The sequence below is a fragment of the Vulpes vulpes genome, chromosome 9 (genome assembly GCF_048418805.1).
Source record: "Vulpes vulpes isolate BD-2025 chromosome 9, VulVul3, whole genome shotgun sequence".
Classification (NCBI taxonomy): domain Eukaryota; kingdom Metazoa; phylum Chordata; class Mammalia; order Carnivora; family Canidae; genus Vulpes; species Vulpes vulpes.
In genome coordinates this window covers 47,250,981-47,267,388 of record NC_132788.1, presented here as the reverse complement: position 1 = coordinate 47,267,388, position 16,408 = coordinate 47,250,981, and the positions used below count along the sequence as shown (strand labels likewise).

Here is a 16,408-nt window from a genome sequence, read left to right as displayed (position 1 = left end):
TCAAAACAATTTATCCCCTGAAACTATACACCTGTAGATTTTTATATAATTTTTAAAATTATGGTTAAAAAGAGTACACATCAGGAACTTCCTTCCTATTTGTAATGCCTTACTTTCCTGTGTCCTACTCATACTCAGGCAAGTATAAAAACAATTGTTTTCTGGGCCCTTATAAAGTCTAAGCAGTATAAATAAATTTCCCCTTTAAAAAAGGTAAGATGTGTAAGGATAGATGTAAAGAGATGGACTAAATTTACCAAAGCGTTTTTAGTGCTAACTTTTCTTTGCCACACTGAAGAGTAAATAAACATATAAGTATGTTTATTAGTGTTAACTGCTTACTCTGAGAAACAGTGACATTGGAATAGTCAGTTTTATCCTTTGGCATTCTGTGCATAAAAAAAAAAGGCATATTCTGGCCTTCCGACATATTTGTGGGTCAGGACAACTATATTCTATATTAGTTTACCAAAAAAGGAATCCTAAATGGATTGACATTAAGATCATGTCAATGAAAAATGTTATAGTGCTATTGATTTTAAAACAATTCAAAACATATTTGACTTCATTTCAAATTTATAACCCATTAAAGATGATCAGCTTCTTGAAATCTCTAAGGTGAAGATACCATAATTTTTTAATTTAGTAGTTCTCAAGAATTACAAGGTTATCTCTATACAACATAATTATTAACTTGTATCATCAATACATACTACAGAGCATCAAAAGACTGATCTGTAGGTTATTATTTAACATGTACCATCATTCTTAACAGACTTACCTAGCCTTAGGCATTGTCTCATTAAACCTCCAGAAGACATGTTTTTTTCAGCTTCAATCTCACTAAAATTTAGAGAGCTGGCAAATACAAGTACATCAACCATAGCCATCAATCGGCTGAGGAAAGTTACTGCTGTCTCAGCTGACATGCCTTGTGTCACTTCAATATTTTCCAATTCCGTCTTTAAGAAAATAGAAGATTTAAGCCTTATTTAAAATGTGGAAATATAATACATATACATACATACTACAGGTAAATAGTAGTTCAGCATACTTAGTATATTTTCTAAACAAAATAAATCATAAATTAGAAACTAACTCTACATATCAAAGAGCTGGTTGTCAAATTTAATTAGTTTACCTATGAATTATCCTTGAAAAAGGAAAAAATCCATTTTAAAATGAAGGTTAAAAATAAATGTCATCACTTGTAAAAACATATTTCGAACTTAAGATCATTTCACAAAGATACTTAGGAATAATTACACATCTATTTTATGCTACTTTTGTCTTATTTCATTAACAAAGATATAAAATTGTTACTTTCCTAAAATCTTCACTCTTCTTTACTAAGAGAGATGCTTTACTTTTTCTTTAGTATAAATGCATGATGAGTAATAGTAACTATACATGGCACTTCCAATTGGCATCAAAATGAGACGACTATCAGATGAGAACACACAATAATTTCTTACCCATTTCAGAATAAACTAAGCTACGAGGAATCTCATATATACAATAAAAATCTAGGGTAAAAATAATCAAGAAGACCATTAATTCCTCTGCAGACATTAACTTGTGACCTATAAGACACTAGCAATGAGAAGTGTCATCCTGGAGACCCAGGATCGAGTCCCACGTCGGGCTCCTGCATGGACCCTGCTTCTCCCTCTGCCTGTGTCTCCGCTCTCTGTCTCTCTCTGTCTCTCTCTCTGTCTATAATGAATAAAAAAAAAAATACTACTGCTTACATTTTCTGAAACTGGGCACACTAGCCATATTGATTAACCTTACTTCTTCACCAAATGAGAAATTCAACTACAAGGTAAGCATATATTACAGGTATCTACTACTCCTAATTAGTGTTCCATTTTGATATTGTTGATGTACATCATTTAACCTAAATATATTCCTGCTCACATTAAAATGGAAATGTCAGCAGGAAGCACTAATTGAAAAAAAAAAACCCCACCTCTTAAACACTTTTTGAGCACAAGATGGGTAATAAAAATGATAGGTGACTACTGCAAGTACCATATAACTAAACTCGATTCTAAATGGAGTACAAAATGTAACAACTTTTCTTCCTTCCATTTAACAGCAAAATTGTGTTAAAACCATTCTAAAATGAGCTTGAAAACAGAACTTTGTTTTCGATTGCTGATTTACATTATGCCAACTTAGTATCTGTGGCCTAAAGAAATAATTAATTCATCTCTTGGATTTCTTAAATGCAAGTTCCTAGCACTTCACTGATATATAACATTACTTCATAGCATGAATTAAAAATGTGATCACAGCACAATAGTATATTAAGAAGAAAAAATTTTTACATAAGACCTGTTTTAAATCTCAGTGTAAGCATCTCATAATGGAATGGAAAATCTTGCCATTGCTTAGATCTATCAAATATTCTAAATTAATTTTCAAAAATATTAGAATTTTAAAATATCTGTAGATGCATTCTCAAAGAAATTCACCATTATGAATTATTCAAATTATAAGATGTATTTATTAGTTGTCATTTTATTAGTTAATGGTCTTATTTTCATGCCTTTTATGGTCTACCAGGCCTAATCTCCAAAATATGCTTTCATTTTTAAATGGCTAAATTACATACAGAAATTATAAACAGAATTATTAATCATCCATGTAACTTGCCAAACTGTTATTTTTGACTAAACAAAATAAAACTTTGAAATAATGAAGCATTCTTAACACAAAGAACCAAAAAGAGAGCTCTTAATTAATTCCATATAAAAGTAATTTATAATTTTGATGAAATGTTATATAAACATTGTAACATAAGTTTAACAATAAAGATCACTCACATATGATTATTATTAAATCTTAAAATAACATATATCCCATCCAATTTCCTTTCATTCGAACCAATTAACATTTGATTGAACATATGACTGAAATATGTTTTCATTTTATAATAGTTTAGCCTAAAGGTTATTGTGAATAATATGATTTCATCAATGCATTGAGAAAAAAAATCCTTTTAATGAGTATTTTAAATATACCAAAGATATGTGTAACGTTAAAGATGGTATGGGAACTCAAAACATGACCAAGTCAAAAATTTCATAAAAAGTAAAAATAAAGCTTAAAACTGAAGACCTGAAAATTACTGAGGTAATACTAACCTTAGAACCCTGGACATGCATTAGACAAAACAGACAACAGATCAAAAAGTACAAGAAAAGGAAATTATTAAAATTAAATGAAAATACAATGTAAAATTGAAAGATAAAGTAATATATTTTAAAATTATATTTTATTGTTTTATTATAAGTTCTTAGAAAAAATATTCCTTTTATAAATTACATATGATTAACATTAAATATTTAAACTAATGTTTATTTTTTTCATTAGAGTAACTCTGCCCCAATAATATATATTATACATAGTTCATATACTAGAAATTATGCATATTCTATTTTATAAAATAAATATATTTTCCTGGAAGATGCCTAAGGAAGCATTTTAATAAATAAGCTAATATGATGTCTCTGTAAAAGTCTTAACTCAGTATTGGTTTAGGCAGAGATGACTTAAGGAAATACACTATTTATACCAACCTTCTAGAATTTTTATTAAGGAATGTTATAACTCGTTTTCTAAAATACATGGAGCCCTTCCTATAGATCAATATCCCCAGGTGTCAAAGAATGAAATTCTGTAGTGATTATAACTTAAGAATCACTTTCCCTTTTGCTAGAAAAAAACTTATTGTACACTAATGAGGCCTGCATGTCAACTAAGTTAATTACATAGATAAATTACATAAATATTACACTAAATTTCAGAGTTTTAACTAAGAATTATATTCAATATATTCAAAATTTTGGCTAGAACTAAGTTTCACAATAAAAGTCATCAACTGTTCCTATTCTCTGATTTTTTTACCACAAATACATGTGAGCATAAATTTCAAAAAAACACCGTTTTCATGGTACACTGTATAGGAAAACACATAAAAGACTCCTGAGAATACTAGATAATGATCAGTATTATGAGATAAACAAAAGAAAAATTAGTAATTTTTCCAAATCTATTAGCTAAACATTCTGATAATGGCAAGGAAATATAAACTAAATTTAAGGCCTTATCATTTTTTGACAGATAATATTGCTCTTCTTTCATGACTATGAAACTATGAGGAAAGCCAGAAATATTAGTCACTATAATTTTCCTTGACAGAGAAAATGAAACTATACATGACACAGAATTAAATTCTAAACATTATGTGTTCTGGATGGTTGACCAAAATGATCAACTTAAAATCACAAAGTGATTATGCAACTTGTAGTTGATCTATGTTGCTTCTCTTCATTTTTTCTACAAGTTCTTTTCATTCATGACCAACTTGTACAATGTACAGAGAATGAAAGAGAAGGTTCAACTGACTAGTCACAGAAACACTAACTCTAAAAATCCAACATCAACAATAAAAATAATGCCTCTTTCCCAAACCAAAAACCGGTCAAACTACATACTAAGAAGTTTAAAATTTTCCCTGGGCCCTGAAGTTAAAACTGCTGGTCTAATTTTTAGACTTGAAACTATCTTTATAATTTATATTCTATGCTCATAGGACTTTAAATAATCAGGGCAAAACTAAAATCCCCAAAAGTCCTGCTTCTTTAATTAAGTTCAAGGTGTTTACTAATATTGTATACGTATACTTTTTTTCCTTAAAGTTTCCACTGAACTATCACTTACAAGTAAGATTAATCTAAACGTTCAACTTTTCTTATTTAGTGGTAATTAGTACATTCATGTAAGATCCCAAGGCAGAAAACAGACCACCAATCCCAATGGGATAGCAGACAAAAAGACCTGTAAGTCTTTTGCCACCAAAAAATCTCCCATTATAAATAAATTTGTCTCAAATACCTTATTTTAGAATTCTGAATATGACAGGATTATTTTATAAATAGGAAAATTACCCTATCATAATACAGTTCTGAAAAAAAAAAACTGTTTCAAAAGGAACTAAATGAAGGAAACATTAATAGCCTTTTCCATCTAATGAACTTTTACAGACATTATTTATCCTAATTTTCAGAAACTCCTCGTTAGATTAGCATAATTAACACCTTTTCATAAATGAAGAAAATGAGGGCAAGATCCTAACAAGTAAGTGATAGAACCCAGATTAAAACACAGATTTATCTTAAGCCAAAATCCATATACTTTATATTGAATCCTAATTTCAAAAAGATTGTGTCTGAATCTCACTGACGGTGGGAAACAAGTTTGTTTTTAATGAAAAGGAGTAAGTTTCCATACTTATCTGAAATTCACATTTAAACTGACAAATAGGAAAGACATATTCCTGAGTTGAACCTACTGTCATGATATTTTTCAATGGAGAACTACAAAGAAAACCAAGCATTACCCTGGTCTTTGGAAAGGATACCTTTCCTTAAATGAACTGTTTTAGCCTATGTGGGAAAAAATTTGTGCATTTAACTGGGGGTCCATTTCTGTGTTTTATTGTTGTTCCATTGAACTATGTCTCTCTAAGATACAAAACAGTCTTGATTACTGTGTTTAATATATAATGATTCTTTTGAAATTGTTTTAACTATCCCATGTGAATTTTAAAAAAATAGTGTTTATAACTACAAAAAAGTTTTGATGGGATTTTATGAGGAACTGTGATACATCTAAATATCAATTTGGGGACAAGTGTTACCTTTACTACGTTGAGACTCCAACCCATAAACATGGTAAGTCTCCATTTATTTAGACCATCTTTGATTGCTTCTACCAGTCTTTTGTAGTTTTCAGAATAAAAACATCATATACTTATTGTTATATTTACAACTAAGTATTTCAAATCAAGTGATTACATATGGCATTGTATTTTTAATTTCTGTGTCCACAGGTTCATTGCTAGTAAAAATAAACATTCTTAATGTTGTTTTTCACCTTGGTAAAATTAAAATAAAAAAAGAACACTTAGCATTCTACTTACCCTCTCAAAATTAAATACAATTTCAACATTAGACATGTCAAATGTTAAAAAAAAATTAGTATGGCTGAATATGAAAAGTTATATATCTTCTAAGAGAACATAATGACCACAAAGTTCAATGAAATTGTTCTAAAAATTAAACTCTAATCAATATTCAGTAAGTCAATTCAAGTTGTCTAATAGGAAATAATGAGTTTATCTTTAGCTCTAATCACTGAATTTTCAATGGTCAGTAATAAATAATAGTTTTCACATTAAAACATTACACTCTGACATTTGTATTCTTTGTGAGGATTATGCTATTAATCAGTGGTCAGTAAACTATGACCCACAAGTCAATCTGCCCCACTGCCTATTTTTATAAATAAAGTTTAATTGAGTCAAACCCAAACATTTCTTTATGTAACTGTCTATGGCTGCTTTTGCACAATAAGAGCAGAGTTGAGTAGTTGAGACAGATACCATATAACCCAAAAAACTGAAAATATTCATCATCTGACCCATACAGAAAAAGTTTGCCAGTCACAGCCATTCATCATTATTCACATGTATTAGTTAAATGCCCTTATGCATCTAATGAATAAATATTTTTAAAACTACACAAACCTAAACAAAATCAAGAGGTCTCTCAAATATCAGTATCAAATGTTTCTTTCTTCATGAATCTAAGATTGAAATTATAATGGCATCTACATGACATTGTTTCTTTTTGTTAATCTGTATACTGTCAATGTTTGCTGTTTCACTTTTGGATTTTTACATGTTATATGTAAGCCATAAAAGCTCTACATATATTCAGTTCTAATTTTCTTCTTTATTCAATCTCCTCTTTCCCAACATTCTCCCTTTACTGTGCTACAATTTTTAGCAGGAATATTACATAATCAAGTAAGAGAAAACAATACTCAGCAGTCAGAACCAATGAGTGGGACAAAAGGTTCTGGATGCTTCTTTTAAGGAAACATTTGTTCAAAGAACACAAAATCAGTTACATTGTAGGACCAGGCATAGGTACAACCAGTTAATGAACCAAAATGACAGAAATATAGAAAAAGAGATAATGAAGAAAAATTTCTACAACTGAATGAATCCCCAAGTCTGTTAGAGAATATTCTAGAAATCCTGCAAAATATAGTGGTTCAAACTGCAAAGGTAATAATTTTGGAAGTCGAACTTCAAAATGTATCTTTATTACATATTCATTATAAAATACAAAATTAAACAAATTTGGGCAGTGAAACAGTATACGAATCATAAAATTTATTGACAATTTATTTCACTAATTTCCTATTTTCTCTATCTTGATGGAGATGTTTTGGCTTTAAAATTTGGAAAACTATTTAGTAATATGAATATTTCAAGCCTATAGAAATTTCAATACCTACTTCTAATTTTATAGAGATCATTTCCAGTGCACAAAATTTTAAAACAATACTATAAAATGAATTTCAATATAATCCTTTAAAATTTCTTGATGATAAATGATTATTTAGAAAACATTAAAATATTTATATAATGAAGAAAAAGTCAGAAGAAAATATTAATTTATTCAGTTTTTAATGAAGGGGGAAAATCCCTCCCTGTTTCGATATCAGAATGAATTTTGAAAATCATAACAAACTTTTGATTCATCTAAATTTGGTGTAAATCACCAGGGAAAATCAGAGATTAAAGAAAAGATATAGGATTAATCTCACAGGATATCTACATTCCTCACATGGCGTCAACTATGTTTCTTCTTGGTTCCATTTCCTTGCTTAGCTGCTCATTTTGTTAAGGCCCTAATAATGATAACCTGTTTGCTTCTCTCCCTCTTAAACTAGCTTGCTTGCCTTTGTCAATTTCTTGAATAAATTCATGCATGAAATCAGATATATATGCCTGTGAGGGGAGAGAGATGTCAGGCATACAATCTTTTGCTGACAATATTTAAGTTTCAATGCTGCTTTGGGGGTGATGGCATTGACAAAACTATAGTGAGAAAAGGAATCATGTAAGAAAACCTAATTAATAATGCACTAAAGCCAGGGACTAATTTGGAAACACTATTGCACCAAGTGAAAGTCACCTCAACAAAAAAGCCAATTGCTCTGTGGAGAGAATATACTTTTTGGGTTCATGAATTAGTTTCCAATATGGTAGCAGGAACACAGACAATATGCAAAGCAGAGTTCTACATTCTGTCCTATCCGAGTAAGCAGCTATGAAGTCTTTGTTTTTTCATACAGAAGTCAGAGATTTTTAAATATTACAACCAAAAAAGAAAGTTAATATTGACCTATTACATTTTCAACATATAATTAACATTAAATTTCTCTTAAACTTATTATATATTTCAATGTTTTATCTAGAAAAATAGCTGTATCTTTTAAATGTTTACCTAGTAAAGTCAGATGCAAATGCAATTACAGTCCATATGTCTATAAAAAGGTTTTTGATGTTTTTAAGGATTATGAAATTTTTTAAATATCATAAAAATGGTATGTTATTTATATTTTTTTCTATCTAAGGTACCTAAGTTTTAATAAAGAATTCATTAATTTGGAACCCTTTTGGAAGCTAAATGTTGGTTTCAAGATTAAATCTCAGAGAACAGGAATGTAAAACTCCCATACATAGTTTATAATAGTATTAAGATTAGAATATTTCAAGCAATTCACATGAGGTTTGGCATCTCTATTTTTTTCTAAATTTAGATGTAAAACTTTACTTACACAATAACCATGCACTTGAATTTAGAATTTCAAGGGTTACAGAATAAAAACTTTAAGTTTACTATATATTTGAGGAAATAGACAATATATAGAAAGTAAAGTTACTTAAAGCTTTGGCTATCCTTCAACAGTATTCATCAAAATCACCAGAGAAATATTTTCATAAACACACATAGTTGAAACCCAACACTGACAAAAAGAAAAGGGGATAAGTGGCCTAAGGTGAACATGTCTGGTAAAATCTGTCTACAGCAGAGAACACTGCTGACATGCTCTAGTCAGGTAATTATAAAATACACCACTAGATGGAAGCAAAGTACTTACAGTTGGTGATGTAGCAGCAGAGAGCAAAGGTAAAATTCCTCCACAAGCAATAATGATGTTGTCTACCATTTGGGAAATGAGGTGAATTGTGTTATGTACAAAAATAATATTTTCATTGCTATTGACAAAATCCATTACAGACTTTGTGGAGTGGCTAAAACAGAAAACAAAACACGAACATTTTCTTAGCTCAAGTAGTTAACTTTTTAATGTTTATAAAGTAAAAAATATTGAAGAGCTAGGACAATTTAAAATCAAATTATTAGAAAATAATTTACAATTGAGATATATTACCAAAAACTCAACATTTATCCTTGCAGGCTTTCTTTGAATCCAAGTATATTAAGTCCCATCTGGGTTTCTGCCTTCAGAATACAGTGCATTAACTGGATTCAAAGACAAATTATTAGGTCAATGAATTTAGTTTAAAAAGTTTATATTCACAAAAGCTGGTTATTTTTGTGTTGCAATAAGTTTTCCTTATTTGCCATTCTCATGTAATCTAGAACACCTGGATAGTTAACTCTTAAGTGTACCTTTCAGGCAGTTTCTGTTCATCACCAGGTTGCAGCCCCACCTGAAACCAGCTGTATTGAAAATGCATACTGCTAGTCACAGAAGGGGCATGATAGGGAAATTTAATAAATAAGTGAAAATTCAAGGACTTATTGAATAAAAAACGGAAAAAAGACCTTCAAGGTCAGCAGTACAACTTTTACATACAAAACTTAGATACCCAGAAAAATACACTGCTTTAGTTTGATGTCTGCCAAGAATATAAACTGTTTTCTAATGGGGAAAAAAGAGATTACTCCATAATTAGCTGGATTTTTTTTGTTCAATTTTAATTTCTCAAGTTTGGTCTGTTTTTCAATTTTGAAGTTTCACTGTTTCTCCAACAATCCACAAACAGCTGTAGACATGAAATTGTTGTCCACAAATCAAAGTGCTCAACAAGGAAAGCTGCCAGTTGGTTTCCATACTGATGCCAACAGCCACTTCTGTAAACCAAAAGGTTCAACTTTACAAAAGACTGAAACAAAAACTCATCATCCTTTTTTACACCAATTCAATACTATCTGGTACGCAGTGGCTACTCCAATGCTGGAAGTAGGACCATTTAACCAATGCTTGTGATAGGTCCAGTCAAGAAGACAGTGAAACCAACTGAGGTGTCATTCACTCTAAGAACTCAGCATTAGTTCACTAGAGGGTATGTGACCACTTTGTTCTGTGTGTGTGTGTGTAATGTTCATGATATGCAAAATAAGAAAAAGACCTTCCACCACTTCTTATGATATATCTTACTAATAGCAGAAACAATTAGTCATGCTTCTTTTCATATCTCATGATGGGGGCAAGACGAGAGAACATGCTTGTCTAACACTGGTTAAGGAAAAATGCTTTGAAGACAAAGCATCAGAAACTGAATGGAAGGCCAGATATCTCGTCATCTTCTTTAGTGTAGCTATTCAATCTTCAGCATGATCAATTTTAAGTCAATGATTCTCACTCTTTGCAACTGTAATCTATCATCCATGATATTTTAGATGTCAAGATGTTTGCCCAATCCTTAATAGAGAGCTACCTTTTAAAAAATTAAATTAGGAGCTCCTGGGTGGCTCAGTTGGTTAAGTGTCTGCCTTCCGCTCAGATTATGGTCTTAGGGTCCTGAGAAAGAGCTCCAAGCTGGCTCTCTACTCAGTGGGGAGTCTCCGTCTTCCTCTTCCTCTCCCCCTTTCCTGCTTGTGCATGCACTTGTGTGCTTTCTCTCTCTCTCAAATAAATAAAAATAAAATCTTTTAAAAAATTAAGTAAAATTCTGTTTGGGGAATTTTATGAGAACTCATGAAAGAGAATAGACACACATGGTATCTTGTTTATGTTATGTTTCCATCCTATGTTAAAGAAAGGAAAGTTGAGTATCTCTCATTTGGGGACTACTAATATTGTAATTAGTAAGTTACACTATACACGTCCATTGATAGTCATGTTAACAGTAATATATGTCATTGTATTCCAGTTTCCTTATATAGCATTCCTAGGTAATTTAGCATATAATAACACTTGCAATGGAAACACCATTGTTACCATCATATGAGTAGACTAAGGACAAAACTGATGAAATAAAATAGAAGTAGAAACTTTCTATGGCAGACATTGACTGTTTTCCATTATAGCTATTTCTTCTTCCCTGCTAACACAATCTAGATTTTGTTCTCTTGTTAAACTAGATCAGGTATAGAAAAGTTAGCTTTACCTCAGCTAACTAGGTTATTAACCAGTATTGCTCTACATAGGCCAGTCATAATACCATTCATTCCCTTTTTTGAGGGGCTTCTTATAGAAAAGAAGAAAGAGGTGGAGGGTAAGGAGTAGGAAAGGGAAAAGTAGAGGACCAGAGGAAGAGACAGAAGAGAAGAAAATATGGAGAAGAAAAGAGGAGAAAGAGGAAGAGGGAGAGGGGAAAAAGGGAAGAGGAGGAATGAAGAAAGGGATGAAGGAGGAAGAAGAGTCCCTGCCTTCTACTTTGAGCAAGTTCCCTATGTTGAATTCGTGCTGGGAGCTGAATCAGTCACCTTGAATCTTAGAAGGAAAGTAGGAGAAGCAGGGAAGCTTCCTTGAGTCCATAGAAGACCATGCCACTGATTATTTAAGTCAATGACAGTGGGGTACTCTGTCAAAGCCATCAACCTCCTAATTTATGTACATGCACATACAAATGACGTATTCTCATAATTGCTTAATTTGTTGCATATGTGCTATTAGAAAATTAACTGAAAGTGAAGCAAGGTACTGATTTAATTTATGCAGACTTTGTTTTCCTTAAGTGATGATTTAATTTATATAGACTTTTTAAAGTGATTATCTGTAAACTATTAACTACTTTAAGGGTAAAGGCTCTAAAAATAGATGTCATAAGGTGATTTTAAATTTTATTTTAATACTATATGTTATAATCTTATTACCAAGAATATATTTAATATACAGTATTAACTTTAACAGAAAAAGAATAAAAATGTGGAAACAGCTTTGAACCAAAAATGAACCTTTTTATTGTTGTTAAATCTTTTTTACATATAGAATAGGCAATACCAGACTTCAAAATTTGGCTTTTTAATTGTTTTAAGCCTAAGTTCTTCAATAACTTTTGTTTTGAGCCTTAGACCTATAATCTTTGCAAAAGTATTCATGTTTCTATATAAAATTTCAATGTTGGATTATTTTTAATAAATTTAATTGTGAGATTATTCAATGATATAATTCCCTATTGATCAACTGATGTCACTAATTTAAAATACTAATTTTAAGTGGAAATTGCCTTATTTAAGAAAAGAAATATTTCTACCTCCTCCAAACATGTACATCTGTTTCTAATGCAAATAGTAAATCGGTGAGAAGTCGCTGGTGCATTGGAGACCATTTAAACTCAGGAATACGGAACATTGTAGTGCGTGGGCCAGGGCTGAACTGACGTCTCTGTTCCTCAGTCATTGGCATCCCTCGAAATCCTAAATCCACACGGAGATCTCTGTCTTGCTGTGTAATAGACCGACCCTGAACAGCCTAGAGAAAGAAAAGGTGAACTTTGCAGACTGCAAAAGAAATGGTTCATTTCAAAAGGAAAACAGCATGCATGTCAAGTGAGGGAGTAAAGCTTTTGCATATGACTTTGATAGGTTAATATATTCTACATATATTAATCATCAGAGGATTCCCTGAACAGAAACCATTTTGAGCTGAAGAGGCTACTGTTCCTACTTTTATTTTGCTATTCCAAAAACTAAGCAAGGTAATCAAACACCTCAGGTCTAAAACCAAAGTTCACATTGAAAACCTAGTCCTCTTTACTCCTGTTTATGGAGTCTTCATATTAGACCACATTTCTTCCTTAGGAAAGGGAACATATAACTTAAATTGAAGTATAATAGGAATATGTCATTAACTATAACTGGAAACACAAGATTAAAAAATATTACTTGAACAGATTCAAGTTAACTCAAAAGTCTATTTCACTCATAATACCTCAATTTAGAAAAATAGTACATTCATGGGACGCCTAGGTGGCTCAGCGGTTAAGCATCTGCGTTTGACTCAGGGCGTGATCCCGGGGTCCTAGGATCTAGTCCTGTATCAGGCTCCCTGCATGCAGCCTGCTTCACCCTCTGCCTGTGTCTCTGTCTCTCTGTGTCTCTCATGAATAAATAAATATTAATAAATAAATATAATAATAATAATAAATATTTTTTTAAAAAAAGAAAGAAAAATAGTACATTTATTTGATAAGTTAGAAAACCAGAAAAAATGCCTACAAACTCTGAGTGAAAACCAGGCAAGCACAGTGATTATTTTGTTCAATAAACAATGCACCATGCTTTTATTTCTTTTAGGTCTTTACCTGACTCACTATCTCTACTCCCTTCAATGGCACAATTGCCACAAAAATGGAAACTGGTAGTTAATAGAGAAAAAAAAAATACCCTTGCCACACACAAAATAATTTTTATATTTTTTGTTTGTGTTTTTATCTTCCACACACAGAATACATTATTAATAGTTATTAGAGTACAAAGACACTAGAAAGGTATGGTTTACTCTTGATAGTATAACTGTAATGGAAACATGTTAATTTTATCTTTGTTGACATTGAGAAGTGAGTGGAAAACCCAGAGAACAACCAAAAAAACTGAATCATTAAGGATAAAAGTATTTTTCAAGTCTTAACCATCAGGTAATTTAGCCTACAAAATAAGTAAGTAGTCTTAAAATTGAAAGCTCCATAATAAAAATTCGTATCAGAAAACAACATCTCTTTTTAGCTTTATTCTGGTGAGGCCAGAACTGCAGCACTAATGTTTCCTTACCACCAGGCCTAAGAATCCTTAATTTTCTCATAACAGATTCCTACCCGTGTAATTGTAAAGAAAATTCTCATTTCTAATGTTCTCAGCCATATTACCTACCTCACAGGATGGTTGTGAGGATTAAATCTGAAAACATATAGCACAGTGCCTGGAACATAGTAGGCACTTGATAAATAACAGTTCCTCTTCCCCTTCCCCTTCCCCTTCACTTCATTTATCAGTTCAATCTGGGCTCCAAGTCCTCTTTCCTATAATCCACAGAACAAGGTTGGGCCTGAAGCTTAAAAGGTTAAAATTAATCAATTATTCAGAATAAAGCTCTTGAGTACAAAATGTACAAATTTAGACAAAGAGTCACAAGCTATTAAAATGGGTAAAGAGCCCTTAAAGGTCCTATTTTCAACTAGTATAACCTCTTGTATTGTATAAGGAAATTCAGGCCCAGAGAGGTTCAACAAAGTTACACAGACAAAATGTGGCAGAGTTGAAAATGCAATTCAGATATTTGAAATGTCTTTTATGTATGCTACCACATTATTTGATTCTATAAATCACTATAATACCATAATTAAGTATAAACATGGTGTAACTGGTAGAAATTACTCTTTCTGCTGTAGTGCTAACAACTCAGTATCTGTTGAATTCATTTTAGAACTCATATAGGACAACTCACTTGTGTTGTAGCAGTGGTCTGGATTTTTCGAATTTCCTTTCCTGATTCTTTGCCATCGTCAGATCTCTCAGTATCTGAAATTATACTTCCTGCATCAATATTTGGCACAGTTTTGCTTCCAGATGACTCAGTTTCCAGAGTTGTAGCAGTCATTTCAGCATACTCTAACCCTTTAGAGGATGATGCTAAGTCTCTTTCAGAAATACTGCTCATTCCATCTGAAGTTGTATGGATTTTGAATTCTTTTTCTTCTATTATACTTGAGGCACAGCCTAAGTCTACACTACTGGTCATGTGAGCAAGTAATCCAAGATCATCATTAACACCAAGATGTACTTGTGTGTCCTGGATATTTGGAATAATATGATTGCTAGAAAGTTCAGGAAGAAGTTTCTCCTCCTGCTTGGGTATTTTATCAAAGAGAAATGATGTACTACTATTAGGAAGTTCATCTTTCTCATCTGCTAATGTTATCAATGGACCATTATCCTTTTCTTCATTTTTTTTAATGATACCAACACTTCCGTGTACATTGTTCTGGAGTTTCTCAACAGCAGCACTATATACGTTGTCCAACAAAGATTCCACCTCCACAAGGGCACCATTTTCTCCACCTACTAAAGTCTCTGGTGATAAATCCATATCATCAAGTTTTACTTCTGTGGCTTCTACTTTTTCTGCTTTTATATCAACTAGAAGATCATGTACTTCCACATGTACACCACTTCCTGGTCTGTCTGAATTTCCAAGAATATCATCTGACACTTTTGTTGACATGAGCAAGTCTCTAGTATCTGTGCTGACAGGGTAATCTGTCTCACTTTCTGGGCTCTGGCTTTGTGAAAGGTCTTCTATCTCTCGAATTTCCAATCCACCTTTTGCTCCTGTAGTCTGTGATGAAAGACCAGAGATGGTGCTCACATTCCCTTTTTTTCCCTTTTTAATGTTTTCCTCCTCCTGTCTCTGATATTCTTCATACATTTTTGCTAGGTATTCCTTATGTGCTTCATAAGTGACCTTAGGAACAAGCAAAGAAAACATTAAGGCATTTTATATACATACTGAAAAGAAGAAAATCCAAATAAAGTTCTGTATAATAGTAAAATTGAAGTCAAAAAAATTTGAGATTTCAAATGTAGCACATATTAAGATAAGTTCAACTAAATAACTGGAGATAATTATCAAAAAAGTTAGATATGATTTATTATATAACTTCTCCCAAAACACAGTCAAGTAAACTAGAAACATTAAGGTTTTAAGTACATTAAGCTTTTCTCTCAGATTAAGTATTTCAATGTTACTCTAACCTAATATGCCAGTTGAAATCCTGCATATTTGACTTCAGCTACCACAGAAAATTGGTTAATAATATATAATATCCAAATTACTATTGCTATATCAGTTTTCGTCATCTACTCACATGTGTGCCTACTACCAACAACTAAGATTGTTTAAAAATAACATATATCTATAAATATATGCATTTTTAAATTGTTATAACATCAATTTTATCTTTATATAGGCTACTTTAATAGGTTACTTTATAAGTAACCAATTACTTTACAAGAATAAAGAATAAGAATGGTTAAGAATATTTTTTTTAAAAAATGCAGTTTTTACTTAGAGGAAATCAAGTCTCAAAAGTGGGGGCTGACAAACTGTAGTCCATGAACCAAATATGCTTATCACTTGTTTTAGTAAAGTTTTATGAGAACACAGCCATGTTTAATTTTTTACATACTGCCTATGGCTATTTTCACACTACATGGCAGGGTTAAACAGTAGCTTCAGAGGCTATATAGCCCCCCAAACCTAAGATATTTACTATCTGTAATGTCTT

At 31.6% G+C, this 16,408-nt stretch overlaps 1 protein-coding gene across 15 annotated transcripts in view; it reads right to left on the bottom strand.

Moving 5' to 3' along the window:
• Nucleotides 1-16,408, bottom strand: part of NBEA (neurobeachin) — a 662,404-nt gene that overhangs the window by 460,927 nt on the left and 185,069 nt on the right. For all 15 annotated transcript variants that reach the window (XM_072719992.1, XM_072719993.1, XM_072720000.1 and 12 more), the window contains 4 exons: nt 14,569-15,585; nt 12,380-12,597; nt 9,031-9,184; nt 782-962 (listed from right to left, as the gene is read on the bottom strand). In XM_072719992.1, the coding sequence (XP_072576093.1) occupies nt 782-962; nt 9,031-9,184; nt 12,380-12,597; nt 14,569-15,585 (1,570 nt within the window). The remainder of the gene's footprint in view (nt 1-781; nt 963-9,030; nt 9,185-12,379; nt 12,598-14,568; nt 15,586-16,408) is intronic.